A 15035-nucleotide genomic window follows, 5' to 3' on the forward strand; every position below is an offset into this window, starting at 1 on the left:
TCGTAGTTTTGTTCCGCTGGTGAGAGTCTACGGGAGAAAAAGGCACAGGGGTGAATCCTTTGATCAGAGTCGAGTTGTTGGGACAACACTGCACCAACACCAGAGTCAGAGGCATCCACTTCAAGGATAAACTGTTTAGCAGGATCTGGCTGGATCAAAATAGGAGCTCTGGAAAACAGGGTCTTTAATTTCTCAAAGGCTCTTTGCGCCTCCGGAGTCCATTGTTGATTGATTGATATGTAACCTGTGAAAAAAACTGCTTCAATTGGTCCCGCATACTGCCTGTATTTCAATCCCGAAAGAATAATTCGGGACGAGTCAAAACAACCAATCACAGCAAGAGGAGCGTCTGATGGAGTGTCAATCACAGCTCACACACGCTGAATCCCCCCCCCCCCCCCCCCCCCTTTCTGGTCGCATGCGGTAGCCGCGCAGATGCTGTGAGAGGGGTGGAGCTTGGAGGTGGGGCATGAGTGAAGCAGAGAGGGTGGGGGAGTGGCGTGAAACCTGTTTTTCTTCAAATTTTCAGTCGAAGTCTGCTGTCTCCTCAATGTTACAGACTGCAGCTTTAACAGAGGTTAGAGTTGTGAGAGGTAGAGCTGTCTGACTGTAGTTCCTGATGAAACGTCTGTAGAAGTTTGCAAAACCAAGGAATCTCTGCAGCTGTTTGCGGTTCTCAGGTGTCGGCCAGTCCAAAACTGCCTTAATCTTGTCTTTGGATGGCTTAACCTGCCCGCCCTCGAGCACAAACCCTAAAAAGGTGACAGATGGTTGGTGAAAGTCACATTTTTCAGCTTTAACAAAAAGCTTATTTTCCAACAGTCTTTGAAGGACCAAGCGGACATGTTTTTTATGCTCAGAAAGGTTCTTGGAGTAGATCAAAATGTCGTCAATATAAACAAACACGAAAATATTCAAAAAATCTCTGAGGAAATCATTGACAAGTGCTTGAAAACATGCAGGAGCGTTTGTGAGACCAAAAGGCATGACCAGATACTCAAATTGACCTAAAGGGGTGTTAAAGGCTGTTTTCCATTCGTCCCCTTCTCTTATTTGGAGAAGATGATAAGCGTTTCTTAAATCGAGCTTGGTGAAGACTGTAGCCCCCTGAACAGGTTCAAATGCGAATGCTAGTAAAGGAAGTGGGTATTTATTTTTGACAGTTATTTGGTTAAGGCCTCTGTAGTCAATACAGAGTCGTAGGGAACCATCTTTTTTGCCCACAAAAAAGAAACCAGCACCCAGAGGGGAAGCAGATGGACGGATTATCCCGGCAGCTAGAGACTTGTTAATATATTTTTCCATAGTCTCACGTTCGGGCTTGGAGATACAGGTGCTGGTCATAAAATTAGAATATCATGAAAAAGTAGATTGATTTCAGTAATTCCATTTAAAAAGTGAAACTTGTATATTATATTCATACATTACATACAAACTCATATATTTCAGATGTTTATTTTGTTTAATTTTGATGATTACAAATGACAACAAATGAAAATCTCAAATTCATCATATCAGAAAATTAGAATATTGTGAAAAGGTTCAAAATTGATGGCCCCTGGTGCCACACTCTAATCAGCTAATTAACTCAAACCACCTGCAAAAGCCTTTAAATGGTCTTTCAGTCTAGTTCTATAGGCTACACAATCATGGGGAAGACTGCTGACTTGACAGTTGTCCAAAAGACGACCATCGACACCTTGCACAAGGAGGGCAAGACACAAAAGGTCATCGCTAAAGAGGCTGGCGGTTCACAGAGCTCAGTGTCCAAGCACATTAATAGAGAGGCGAAGGGAAGGAAAAGATGTGGTCGAAAAAAGTGTACAAGCAAGAGAGATAACCGCACCCTGGAGAGGATTGTGAAACAAAACCCATTCAAAAATGTGGGGGAGATTCACAAAGAGTGGACTGCAGCTGGAGTGAGTGCTTCAAGAACCACCACACACAGACGTATGAAAGACATGGGTTTCTGCTGTCGCATTCCTTGTGTCAAGCCACTCTTGAACCACAGACAGCGTCAGAAGCGTCTTGCCTGGGCTAAAGAGAAACAGGACTGGACTGCTGGTGAGTGGTCCAAAGTCATGTTCTCTGATGAAAGTAAATTTTGCATTTCCTTTGGAAATCAAGGTCCCAGAGTCTGGAGGAAAAGAAGAGAGGCACTTCATCCACGTTGCTTGAAGTCCAGTGTAAAGTTTCCACAGTCAGTGATGGTTTGGGGTGCCATGTCATCTGCTGGTGTTGGTCCATTGTGTTTTCTGAGGTCCAGGGTCAACGCAGCCACATACCAGGAAGTTTTAGAGCACTTCATGCTTCCTGCAGCTGACCAACTTTTTGGAGATGCAGATTTCATTTTCCAACAGGACTTGGCACCTGCACACAGTGCCAAAGCTACCAGTACCTGGTTGAAGGACCATGGTATCCCTGTTCTTAATTGGCCAGCAAACTCTCCTGACCTTAACCCCATAGAAAATCTATGGGGTATTGTGAAGAAGAAGATGCAATACACCAGACCCAACAATTCAGAAGAGCTAAAAGCCACTATTAGAGCAACCTGGGCTATCATAACACCTGAGCAGTGCCACAGACTGATCGACTCCATGCCACGCCGCATTGCTGCAGTAATACAGGCCAAAGGAGGCCCAACTAAATACTGAGTGCTGTACATGCTCATACTTTTCATGTTCATACTTTTCAGTTGGCCAACATTTCTATAAATCCTTTGTTTTTATTGGTCTTCAGTAATATTCTAATTTTCTGATATGATGAATTTGAGATTTTCATTCGTTGTCATTTGTAATCATCAAAATTAAACAAAATAAACATCTGAAATATATGAGTTTGTATGTAATGTATGAATATAATATACAAGTTTCACTTTTTAAATGGAATTACTGAAATCAATCTACTTTTTCATGATATTCTAATTTTATGACCAGCACCTGTATTATAAAGTCTACTGCTGGGCAAGGGAGCACCTGGTAATAGCTCAATGGCAGAGTCATATGGTCTGTGAGGTGGAAGAGACGTAGCACTGACCTTGCTGAAGACTGGAGACAGATCATGTTACTCGGAAGGAACAGAAGTAAGGTCAGGAGAGTCCATCTCCCCCCTACCTCTAGGGAACTGAACAGCGGGAGGTGCAGAACGAAGACAAGTCTCATGGCAAGAAGTAGACCAAGACTCAATGTGGCGTTCAGCCCAGTTGATATGGGGGTTATGTCGCTCCAGCCACTCAAAACCAAGCACCAAGGGAGAGCATGCAGAGGGAAAAACAAAAAAGGTTAATGTCTCACGATGATTTCCGGAGATTAACAGCTCTAGAGGTTGTGTTTGATGAGTAACTTGATGGAGTTTCTTTCCATCAATAGCAGAGACACTGAGAGGCTTGGATAACGGAACTGTTTCAATTTGTAACTGCTGGACCAGGTTAGAGTCAATAAGGTTACGCTCACATCCAGAGTCAATGAAAGCAGACAAGGTGAGATTCTGGTTAGAGAGAAAAAGAGTGGCAGGTAGCATCAGATGAAGAGACTTTTCAGTTTTCAAATGGCCCGTCAGACTCCTCAGTTCCTCTGACGGGCCCAGGCTTTTGACTTAGCCGGGCAAGAAGCAATGAAATGACCAGTCTCACCACAATATAGACACAGATTGCCCCTGAAACGTCGATGTCTTTCCTCAGGGGTTAGCCTTGTGTGTCCAATCTGCATGGGTTCGACCCCCGTTCCATCTGAGTGGGAGACTTGGACAGGAACAGAATAAGTCTGATTCTTAGATTTTGGCTTGAAAACAGGCTCTGTGGATCCAGAAAAAACAGAAGCATTATTTAATGCAGGAGCAGGCACAGAAAAATGTAGACTTTTTTGTCTAGAGCTGCTTTTAGCTCGAAGTCTGTTGTCCAACCTAATGGTTAAACGGATCAATTCCTCTAAACTAGCTGGTTCGTCGAGCGTAGCTAGTTCATCCTTGATATTGTCATTTAGGGCCTTAAAATATGCACTCTTAAGTGCACATTCGTTCCATCCAGAGGGTGCGGCTTTGACCCGGAAGTCGATGGAAAACTCCACCACTGTGGAATTTCCCTGTTTCAAATTTAGTAGAGCTCGGGAGTCAATGGTTTGATCAGAGTCATGGTTAAATACCTGGGAAAATTCAGAGACAAAATCAGAAAAAGTACACCTGAAACTGGCTTCAGAAGAGAACTTTGCCTCCGCCCATTCTAGGGCTCGCCCAGTGAGTTGGGACAAAATAAATGTTATCTTTTTTCTATCAGTTGAAAAACTGCCAGGAGAGTGTTCAAAAATAAGTCGACATTGAAACAAAAGTCCCTTACAATCCTTCTGGTTACCTGAGAATTTTTCAGGGAGACTGGGTCTGAATTCAGGAGATGACGTCACGACCGGTGACCTCGGAGGCGGAAGTGGATCCGGAACTGGACGTGCCGCTGATGTGGCGTTAGCATTGCCCATGTAGCTAGCATATGTTTGAAGCATTTGGTTCTGGTATTCAATCATGGTATGTAACTCACGGAGGGTTTGCGAATGTCCATGGATCTGAGCATCTTGCTCCTCAAGCCTCCGACGGAGGTGATCTGCTGGGCCTTGTGTTTGGCCGCAGTGTTCTGTCATGATGGGTCTAAAGCTTCAAGCCCATATGCAGAACATAACGGAGGCTGGGTAAAAAGTTTAACACAGTTTATTTGGTTGCACAAAACACAAGATCATAAACTGGAACTGGAACTGATCAGGGCTGGAACACTGGAGTCTGCAGAGATGATAGTTTGATTAGACAACGGAGTGATGAGTTTTATGAGTCCTTGTTTACTCAGCAGAATACCTTGAGGGTGTCCGGGCTTCTCCTTGAGAGAGAAGGAACTGTTGGGTCCAGAGACTGTTTGTTCATCAGAGTCCAAGAGTAGCTGCAGCATCTTGCTTCTGACTTTGAAGGCAGACCTTGATCTGAGTTTCTGGCTCTTAGCCAAGAGCAGCAGGGGAGTCCACAAAGGAATCTTCAGGTTTGGCTCACGAGGGCAATCTCGGCAGGTTAAGCTCATCCAGAGCCTCAGGTAGAGACAGGTTTCCTGTGAGGCAAAAACAAGGAAGAATTAGGATCAAGATCTCACTCAAGGGACAGCAAAGATTCTAGGTTCTAGGCTCAGGTCGCTAACCAAACTAGGTCAACACTGCGGCGTCGAAGCAAGGTCTGGCAGCTGGTTATATAGGGCAGGTTTCTGACGAGGAGATGCACCTCAGGTGTGCTGGAAGACTCCAGCCCTTGGAGAACCACGGTGCACTCTGCTGGAGGAAGGTGGTACAGCTCCAGATCCCAACACCTGTGGAGGCCTTGGCTGAAATGGGGGGTTGCAGAAATTCCACAGCTCTTTCTTCACCAAAGCTGCGGCTTCTTCTCCCGTCATCATGTCAAGATGGAACATGGACACTGGTTCCCAATGTCTAAGAACCATGATCATGGCATATGGCACAACAGGAGTTATATTCATGTTAGGCAAACACAGTGTCCTGTTTATTTTTTATTTGTTTTAATAAAGGCTCTTTATGATTTTATTTATTCTATAATTAGGAAAATCTTGTATTGTGCCTAAGCAGTGGAGGATGATATATTCAAAATACTTTCCCTTCATTTTTTTTTTTTTTTTTTTGCAAGTTATGCTCTAAATTACATGCTCTACATGCTCCCTCTTGCTCAGTTAATAAAAAACAACAACATCAGCTACCATAACTATGCTGACGACACACAGCTTTACATCACCATGTCACCAGGTGACTATGAACCAATTCAAGCACTGAGGAAATGCTTAGAAGAAATCAAAGCCTGAATGTGCCATAATTTTCTTCAACTGAATAAAAACAAAACTGAAGTAATAATCTTTGGACCAATAGAGGAGAGATCTAAAGTTAGCACACAGCTTCAGTCGCTTCAGCTAGTAAATACTGATCAAGCCCGAAATCTAGGTGTAGTGCTGGATTCAGACTTGAACCTCCAAAAGCATTTAAAGACAATTACAATGTCGGCTTTCTATCACCTGAAGAACATTTCCAGGATTAAAGGACTAATGTCTCAGCATGATCTGGAAAAACTAATCCATGCGTTTATTTTTAGTCCAATTGATTACTGCAACGGTGTTTTCACAGGTCTGCCTAAAAAGTGGATCAGACAGCTGCAGCTGATCCAGAACGCTGCTGCCCGTGTCCTCACTAAGACTAAGAAAGTAGAGCACATCACCCCAGTTCTAAAGTCCTTACACTGGCTCCCTGTATCTCAGAGATAAGACTTTAAAATACTTCTGTTAGTCTATAAATCTCTAAATGGCTTAGCACCTAAATACATCACAGACTTGCTATCAGTGTATCAACCCTCCAGACCACTCAGGTCTTCTGGCTCCAGCCTGCTCTGCATACCTAGAACCAGAACTAAACATGGAGAAGCAGCATTTAGTTCCTACGCTCCACTTATCTGGAACAAACTTCCAGAAAACTGTAAAAGTGCGGAAAGCCTGAGTTCCTTTAAATCAAGACTAAAAACACATTTGTTTAGGATTGCCTTCGACTGTTCTAGCTAAACAGTTCAGCTAAAACATATTTTCTTTAATCCAACTGTTTTTAATATTCTTTTTTTGTTTCTGCATTTTTTATTTTATTTTATTTATTTATTTATTTATTTATTTATTTATTTATTTATTTATTTATTTATTTATTTATTTATTATTTATTTTTTCCTACTTGCTTTGATTCTGTTTTATCTTCCTGTATTTTAATCATGTAAAGCACTTTGCATTGTCTTTGTACTGAATTGTGCTATACAAATAAATTTGCCTTGCCTTGTTGCCTAAATTGAAATTATTTTAAAGAAGTTTTGTTATAATGACTCAGCTATTTCACAGTGGATGTTAATTATTATTTTATTAGAAGCTGATGTCCTCAACAACCATAGATGAAAGGTTAAAAGACTTGTAACAGACTTTTTAGACAGGTTTTTCACTCAATGTGTCATTTCTGTTTTGCCAGGAGCTAATTCTCAAATATGCATTAAAACTGTAAAACTTGTCTTTTTAGAAACAAAACAAGGAGTTGATCAGTACATCCCCATAGAAGAGAGAATGGACTGGCTGGATTCTCGAGATCACTGCAGAAAGAAATACACGGACCTGGTCAGCTTGAGGAATGATGCGGAGTATCAGATTGTTCAGAATATGTCTCAGGGAAAGGAGTTGTTTGTCGGTCTCTTCAGAGACTCATGGGAATGGTCAGACATGTCAGACTCCTCATTTAGGTACTGGCGGTATCGACAGGAGTATATTCGTAAAAGTTCAGAGGACTGTGTTGCTCTTTTAAAGACGCAATCTGGTAAATGGGGATCTAAGATATGTACAGAAGCACATCCATTCCTCTGCAAATGCAGTAAGTATTTTTTTTTTCTTGATCTGTTCGCAAGTTTTAACCATTCACCTTTTGTACATTCTTGCAAATTCAGTTGCTTATAAAGGTGATTTAAAACCAGCTTCAGCTGAAAATTAACCTTAAATATAACCCTGGAGAGGAGACTTAAGATCAGCCATCAATGCAGAAATTATTTCTTTTTTCCCTTCTATTCTATCTCAGATGTCTTAAAATACCCGTTATATTGGAGTTATCATAATGCAGAAGTATTGAGCAAACCTTAGTTATTTTTGGCCATATTTCCTCTGTTAAGGTGACAGTTATCAACCCAGTCTTTTCAGAACTCTCGTTGTTTTCTTGATGCAAGCTCATCATCTGAAACTATTTACATTATTACAACTTTATTTAGTTAACAATATTTAACTACTTTAGGTTTAAATCTATGCTATGGAGAAGTAAAAATAAGGTGTTTTTCATTTTTGCTCTGTTGAAGAAAACAACCTGCGGTTCATAAAACTGAGAATCAGCCAAAGCGGCTCAACATTGGATCTAAATGACCATGCAGTGCAAAACAGCATCTTGGAGCAAGTAAGTCTTTAGACTCATCTGTTTAATCATCTTTGTTCATCCATTGACAAAAATACCGAATGATGTTTCCTCCTAAACCGATTACACTTCAGACAAAGCGTTCAAATTTTATATTCATCAAAGTGTTTGAATCATTAAATGAAAACAAAACCATCAGGCATCATTGAAATTTCTTTCCTGAGCTACAGTTTAAGCCCAAACTAGAAATCAATATGGTCAAAGAAGAAAGAAATGTTTTGTAATTAAATAGCCAAAAATTGCGAGAGGAAAATGAAAAATGAGAGTCAGCTAAAAGCCTCTGCTGTTAAGATTCATTTAAAGTTAAGGTCCAAATCCTTGTGTCTTTAAATCTTTTTTTCCATATTTATCCTTCAAAAGGTGCAGATTACCATACATTTAGACTTTGCAGATTAGTGAGTCAGCAGCTTCTTTCATTATACTCTACTGTCCTTTGAGAAATATGAGGTTTAGGGAATGATTGTTTAAACTGTAGGTATTCTGTGACTCCCCTGATTGGCTATCTATCTAGTTATAGAAAACAAGGCAAGCAACTTTATAAAAAATATCTCTTAGCACTTTTGATCCGCTTTGTTTCTAAAAAGGTTATAATAACAGTGATTTGGGAATCAAGTCCAACACAATGCGCCTCAGGCAACAATATTTTCATATTCTTGCCCTAAATTTCTCATGCATTTTCTCCTATGAGCTCCCTGCGAACGCACCGCATCAGATTTTTTTAAAAGTCCTTGACTTCACTTAATGGTCATGAATGATTCTTGTAAACCTGATGCAGTCCAAATAATTGTCTTTTAAGATAATTTCTGCAAATCTGCATAATTACCAAACCAATAATTCCATATAAGAGTACACATTCATTCATGAATAGGGCATAGAGAATGAAGAAGAAAAACTTTACTGGTTTGGAGATCAAGGTGCTGCTGACTGAAGGCTGAGCAGCAGGATTAAAGGATAAATAAAAGCCAAGCAGTGGAGAATAGGTCACAAGAGCTTTCAATGACGTGGTTACAGTGTTACAGAAGTCAAAATAATAAAAATAGTTTGATCTGAAAACAGTCAATTAAAACTAATGAAGGAGGCAAGTGGTGCAACATATGTAAATGCTTTATACGAGTTCACCATGAATCAACAGACAACATCCTGGACAATCTCCTTCTAATGCACGTCATCAGGCTTTACATATTAACCCTCTGTGTGAAATTCTAACTATAGAGTAGAATAAAATGTTTTATAATGAAAATATTATCGTACTTCTAACAGAAGAAATGAGAGCTTCTCATGAACATAGAGCAGTTTCCCCGTAATGAAGACAAGTGATGTGTAAAACATATTTTAGCTGTGTCTGAATCCGAAGCAGAGTGAGCTGGGTAGATTATTCAGTATCTTGTAATTGTGAGCCCAGTTTTATTTGTTCTAAATCTGGCTAGAAGGAGGGGTGTGTGCAAGGCAGCAGTCCTTCTTGAAACACTACACTAGAAAAAATATCTAGAAATAAGTAAAACTATCTTAAATTAAATGCATTTACCCTTAATTTGAGTAGGTAAATGAGATAGTTTGCCAATGGAATGAGTATTTTTACTTTAAAATAAGATAATTAGATAATATGCACTTGAAATAAGACAATGCCATTGGGTTTTCTTATTTTAAGTGTAAATTGTCTTGTTCCATTGGCAAAAGGTCTCTTTTACCTCCCCAATCCAAGAGAAAATGCACTTATTTTAAGAAAAAATGACTTATCTAGAATTCTATTTTTTCCAGTGTAGCCCCAAAAATGCATGAAAAAAAAAAAAAAAAAAAAAAAAATTTTAACATGATTTGGTCCATATGGCATCATATGGACTCAGATGATCCCCCTAAAGGAAGCGTGTACGTTAACTAATTTGAGTGCAACAATTCAAGAAACATTTTTGCTGTAATTAACAACAATGTAAATATATTTTTTCCCTAGATAAGGCTGAAAGCAAGTGAGAACATAACTGGAAATTTGACTCTACGGTGGAAAACTAACTCGGATGGAAAAGTTTTTACCAAGGAACCTGCTGTTGATGACCCATAATAAAGGAGAAGATGTGCAAAAGGAATGGATCTCCATGAAAAGCTTTGTAAATTTAACACAAAATAGAAGTTAACCTACAAATGATTTGTCATAGAAACTTGATAAAATAACAGCTTGATAAAATCAAAGAGTACTTTTTAATAAAGTTTGATGTTTTTGCTTTTGTCTTTTTAGAACTAAACTAATGTTAATTTACTATGAAACATATTTAGATGTATATCTTCAATGTTCATTAAAACATTTTAGAAGTGGAATCAATAAAATCAGGGTTATAACCATTGTCTAGAGCAGGGGCGTGCATACATAGACACTAGGTGGTGCTAAAGCACTAGGAAGTTTGCCCTTTATCAAAGAAAATGCCCTTTTGAAACTCGTTTTTTTTTTTTATTATTATTAATATTAATAAGATTTTACTGAGGTCGGTTTTGAAATGATCTTTTGAAAACCTGAGCCATTAAAAACGACTGAAACAATGCCCCGAAATGAGCCACCTACTTGCGCACAAACGACCCTCTCTCACTTCCTTTGTCACGTGACCTCGCTCGGTCGCCCGCAGGGCATGCCAGGTGTGCAGCATCATAGCGTCTTCAGATAGCAGGAACGGTCGCTGACAGGCTGCTTCTCCCGTGCCCCATTAGCCAGGTAATATACAGATCAAGCTAAATCATTTTGTTGTGCATTAAAATGTCTCATTCAGCAGCACCAAACATGCATTTTTGCCGAGTGGTCACCTGATAAACTAGTTGTCTCCTTGTAAGATGCTATTTTACTTTTTATATTTTATATCCATATTTTTATCTTAAGTGTATATATTAGTCTATTTTATTGTATGCCGTATACCCACAGTTTTTAGATATTTTTATAATTTTATTTACCTATTCTATATTATATGTTTCATGTTGCATGATTGTACCACAAAAAATTCCTAGTTTGTGAACTCTTCACTAACAATGGCAATAAACCTGATTCTGATTCTGAAAGTTTTACACTGTAGCCCAAGTCAATGACAGATAACGTGAGGACGACCACATAGGCTACAAATAATTTTGGTAGAGTTTGCAATTGCAAATACGGAAGAGGATTAGGGCCACTGGAAAAAAAAAATTAACTGATTTTTACATTTTATTTCAGTTTAGTATGGGAAAAAAGTCAGAATTCTGACTTTAATCTCAGAATTCTGTTGTATAGGTTTTGTTAGGCAACATAAATTAACACATTTTGGTCTCTTTATTGTCTTAATTGTATATTGATTTAGTAATTGCAGTACAATGCCAAGAAAGGAGGGTTAATCGCTGTGAAAAATCTTAAAAGCTGTTCACATTTTATTTTTAAGTGGTTTGTGAAGCAGGTATTAAAATAGCTATTATTTTACAGGCTACCATAAGTCATATCCACGTGACAAGACTTCCAGTCATGTTGCCGTAATAGCCCATTATTTAAACTAATGTGGCATATTTGTTAAAGCTATTATTATAATTATTATTATTATTATTGTCATGATGGTTATTATTATTATATTGTAGCCAGTCACAGCAGGGAAGCTCTATACCATCAACATCTACCAGGACAGGAGATGAGGAAGAGTTCAGGGAAGACACAGAGACAAAAAAGACCAGGATGAGGGAGAACAGCAGGATGAGGGAGAACAGCAGGATGAGGGAGAACAGCAGGATGAGGGAGAGCAGATGGATGAGGGAAAACGGGGAGATGAGCCAGATGAAAGAAAAAGAAAGATGAGCTTTAGTCTGTTCTGTTGGTGGTGTGACTTTTTTTCATTGAAAACTCACATTTAGAGAATGTTACAAATAAAAGTCAAATTTCATTCAACATGCGTGTATTTCTTTTATAATTAAGTGTTCCACATGCGCTAAAAAGTGCCCCCCCCTCCTGAGCACCTGCCCCCCAAAATGTCTGTGCACGCCTCTGGTCTAGAGAATATGCTTTCTCATAATCAGTTCTGTAATTCTGACCAGTTTCATGCATGTTTCTACTGGTGATTTTAATCATTTAATTTCATTGATGAGCTGCCAGCTTAATCTCCCTATTGTTAGATTTAAATCAGGCTTTTTCCAGACCGTAGTGACGAAACCTGTTAAAGTTTTATCATTTCTAACTCAAACATTAAAGTAGCTTGGTTGCCTGGTCTGACCTCTGTTAATCACCTTTCTATGTGCAAGTAAAGCAGATAAAAGAACAAACCATTAATTACAGTCTGAATGAATCATGTTTATTTTAAGGTTTATCCATCGTATTACCATTGTAATTTGGTACTGAGCAGCACTGTAAATGCTGTCGACTGTATATAGTCTGATCCTTGTCTTATTTTAAACTGTTTATGGTGAAGGGTGTAATTTTACTGTGTGGGTTGCAATTTTACTAATTTTATTTATATTATTGTGTTTTATTAGGGTTAGGGTTAACTTAACTTACTTTATATTTACGTACTTAGAATCTTATTTTTCTCTCTCTGTAAACGGTTGCTCTGCAAGAAAAGAATTTCCCGTAAGGGATTAATAAAGTTATTCTGATTCTGATAGTTAATCAGAAATGCATATTTATTCACTAGTTAATAACTTGATTAGTAATGTTTGATCTCTAACTGTATTTATTTGTTCTTTAGAGAAAGGCGTCAATAAATAGAATCTCATTTATGTTTTTCTCTCTTTCTCTTCTTAAAAAAAATGATTGAATATATTTTTGTTGTTCATAATTTAGATTCCTTTTTTTAATAAACTGTTGGGAAAAAACATTAAAATTCACAAGACCAAGTGTAATATGGGCAGAAAAACAAAATATTGCTGGTAGAACAGCTACAGAAAAACAAAGAACAAAAAAGTTGGTGAAGATTTTCAGTCATCCAGGTCATAGTCATTACAAATAAAGGTTAACAAAACAAACCACTTCTATATTGAGAAAGCTTTCTGGATGGGAAGCGAAACATCTTTAAACTAGGAAACAAAGTCCAGTGGATTGTTTTTTTTACCCTTTTTTTTGGACCGATCAAAACAGCGCAATTTTGTATAGTTTGGAGTAACATACGAACATTTGATTAACCTTTGCTGAGAAAAACAGAAACGTTCAAGAAAAAGTGTCAAAACTAGTGTGACTTTGACCAAACTGCTTAAATGAAGAAAAAAACACTGTCAAACCTCTGGCACTATTTGATGCCAATATTTTAAATTAATATCGCTCATGCTTCATTAAAGTGAGCACAGATGTTTTAATAAATTAGTCATGATACATTTTTAACAGGTACTCCCCTAGAAATATTAAATAAAGAAAAAAATATATATAGAAGGTTGTTTTTTTTTTTCTCACTGTTTTTGTTACTGTTTATTACTTTCTGTTTGGACAGTGTGTTTGCTTCTCTGATTGTATTCAAATCACGCTTCCTTCAAATGGAAAACACATGTAAAACTGAAGTTGCATCAAGAAGTAACAAGAAGTCACATGTTCACCATTTCCTTTACATGGGCTTAAGTCACTGCTCACTAAGTGCCATTGACCTGAAAAATCAATCATGTGATATATCTTAAATTAAGCTAATACTTGGGTCAAACCTTGCATAGTGTTGCTTTACCTTGTTCCCGTATAATTTCTTTAACTTCTTTGTTCTGTTTTTCTTTGTTCATTTTTATGTGAGGTTTATTGATCAAGTCAAAATCAATGAGATGATTGTAGATTTCAGGAGAAACAGGAGGTCAAAAACTATTACGATCATGGGAGAAGAGGCGGATGTGAAGAAGTAGTAATGTTTCCTAAAAATAACACAACTGTGTTAATTGTGTCTAGTAGTACAGACTAGACTGTAATTTTTGATGAAGCTTAGATCCTTCAGTGTTTGAAGCAAGATGCTGCATTCTATCAGTCTCTATAAGTGAAGAGGTTGAGATCCTCCGTCATCATGTACTGGAATAGCAGTATCAGAGCAAATGACTGAAAGAAGGTTAACAAGCTAATTCAGAAGGTCAGCTCTGTTCTGAAAACCTCTTATATAATAAAGAAAATTTCATCATAAAATGTACATTAAGAAAAACCCTGAGCATCTTCTTGAGAAGATTGTTAATCACCAACACCAACAGACCGTCTTTGTTAAGATTCAGAATGAGGACCCAGATACAACCAGAACACAACAGGAAATAACTTTAAAAGATTTATTGAAGAAATACTGCAGGTTATTCAGGATCAGGGGAGCTAGAGCCTGTGGAGGGGAGAGAAAAGGTTAGTGGCTGAGATTGATTAAAAGTTCAAACTGCTAAGCCACTAACTGTCCTTAATATCCAGGCGGGGTGTCTTGGTTCCAGAAAACTTTGGTTCCTTGACAGTTAATTCTCTCTGAGGCTTGGCAGACAATCTTGGTCAAAGGAGGTCCAAGGTCAGAGCCAGGTGATCAGATTTTGAGAGAATCCAAAACAGAATCCAGGGACAAGGTCAGGGCACAGAAACAGGTCAGGGATCCAGGCGGCACAAAAAACAGATCCAACGAGGGCTAGGCAGGCTAAAAAAATCAGGAGGCAGAAACAGGTCAGGATCAGGTAGACAAACAGAAAAATGCTGGATGTTTACTAACCAAGGCTTTCAGGCAATCTGGCACTGTCAACTAGTCAGAGGCCTGCTTAAGAAGGCTGGCAAACAGGTGAGAGGAATCAGTGGCAATTAGGCTGAGCAGTAGCAGCACAGGAGGGCCAAATGCACAGAGCAGAAGGGGGAGGGGAATGAAAACAAATACTAGTTGACAGGCCAGAAACATAACAGTCTTCAGTCAAAGGATTTACCAGATTTTCAGTATAAAGACAGAAGATATTTCCTGACTAGAGCGATTAACATCTAGAGCAACTTGCTGAAGAAAAGCCTATAAAATTTAAGGTCAAAGTGGAAAACCCCTCCAAAGACGGTAGAGAAAGACCGAGCAAGGATCCTGTGGGAGTTCCAGATACAGACGGACCGAATGGTAATGGCTAACCAACCGGACATTGTGG

At 38.7% G+C, this 15035-nt stretch overlaps 1 protein-coding gene across 2 annotated transcripts in view; it reads left to right on the forward strand.

Annotated features, from left to right (window-relative positions):
- Positions 1 to 10083, forward strand: part of LOC119771359 (C-type mannose receptor 2-like) — a 29995-nt gene extending 19912 nt beyond the window's left edge. For both annotated transcript variants that reach the window (XM_038267230.1, XM_038267229.1), the window contains exons 3-5: positions 7071 to 7415; positions 7888 to 7982; positions 9949 to 10083. In XM_038267230.1, the coding sequence (XP_038123158.1) occupies positions 7071 to 7415; positions 7888 to 7982; positions 9949 to 10056 (548 nt within the window). In that variant the 3' untranslated portion in view covers positions 10057 to 10083. The remainder of the gene's footprint in view (positions 1 to 7070; positions 7416 to 7887; positions 7983 to 9948) is intronic.
- Positions 10084 to 15035: the final 4952 nt, after the last annotated feature.

The sequence above is a fragment of the Cyprinodon tularosa genome, unplaced genomic scaffold (assembly GCF_016077235.1).
Source record: "Cyprinodon tularosa strain WSP-4 unplaced genomic scaffold, ASM1607723v1 ctg666, whole genome shotgun sequence".
NCBI classification, from domain to species: domain Eukaryota; kingdom Metazoa; phylum Chordata; class Actinopteri; order Cyprinodontiformes; family Cyprinodontidae; genus Cyprinodon; species Cyprinodon tularosa.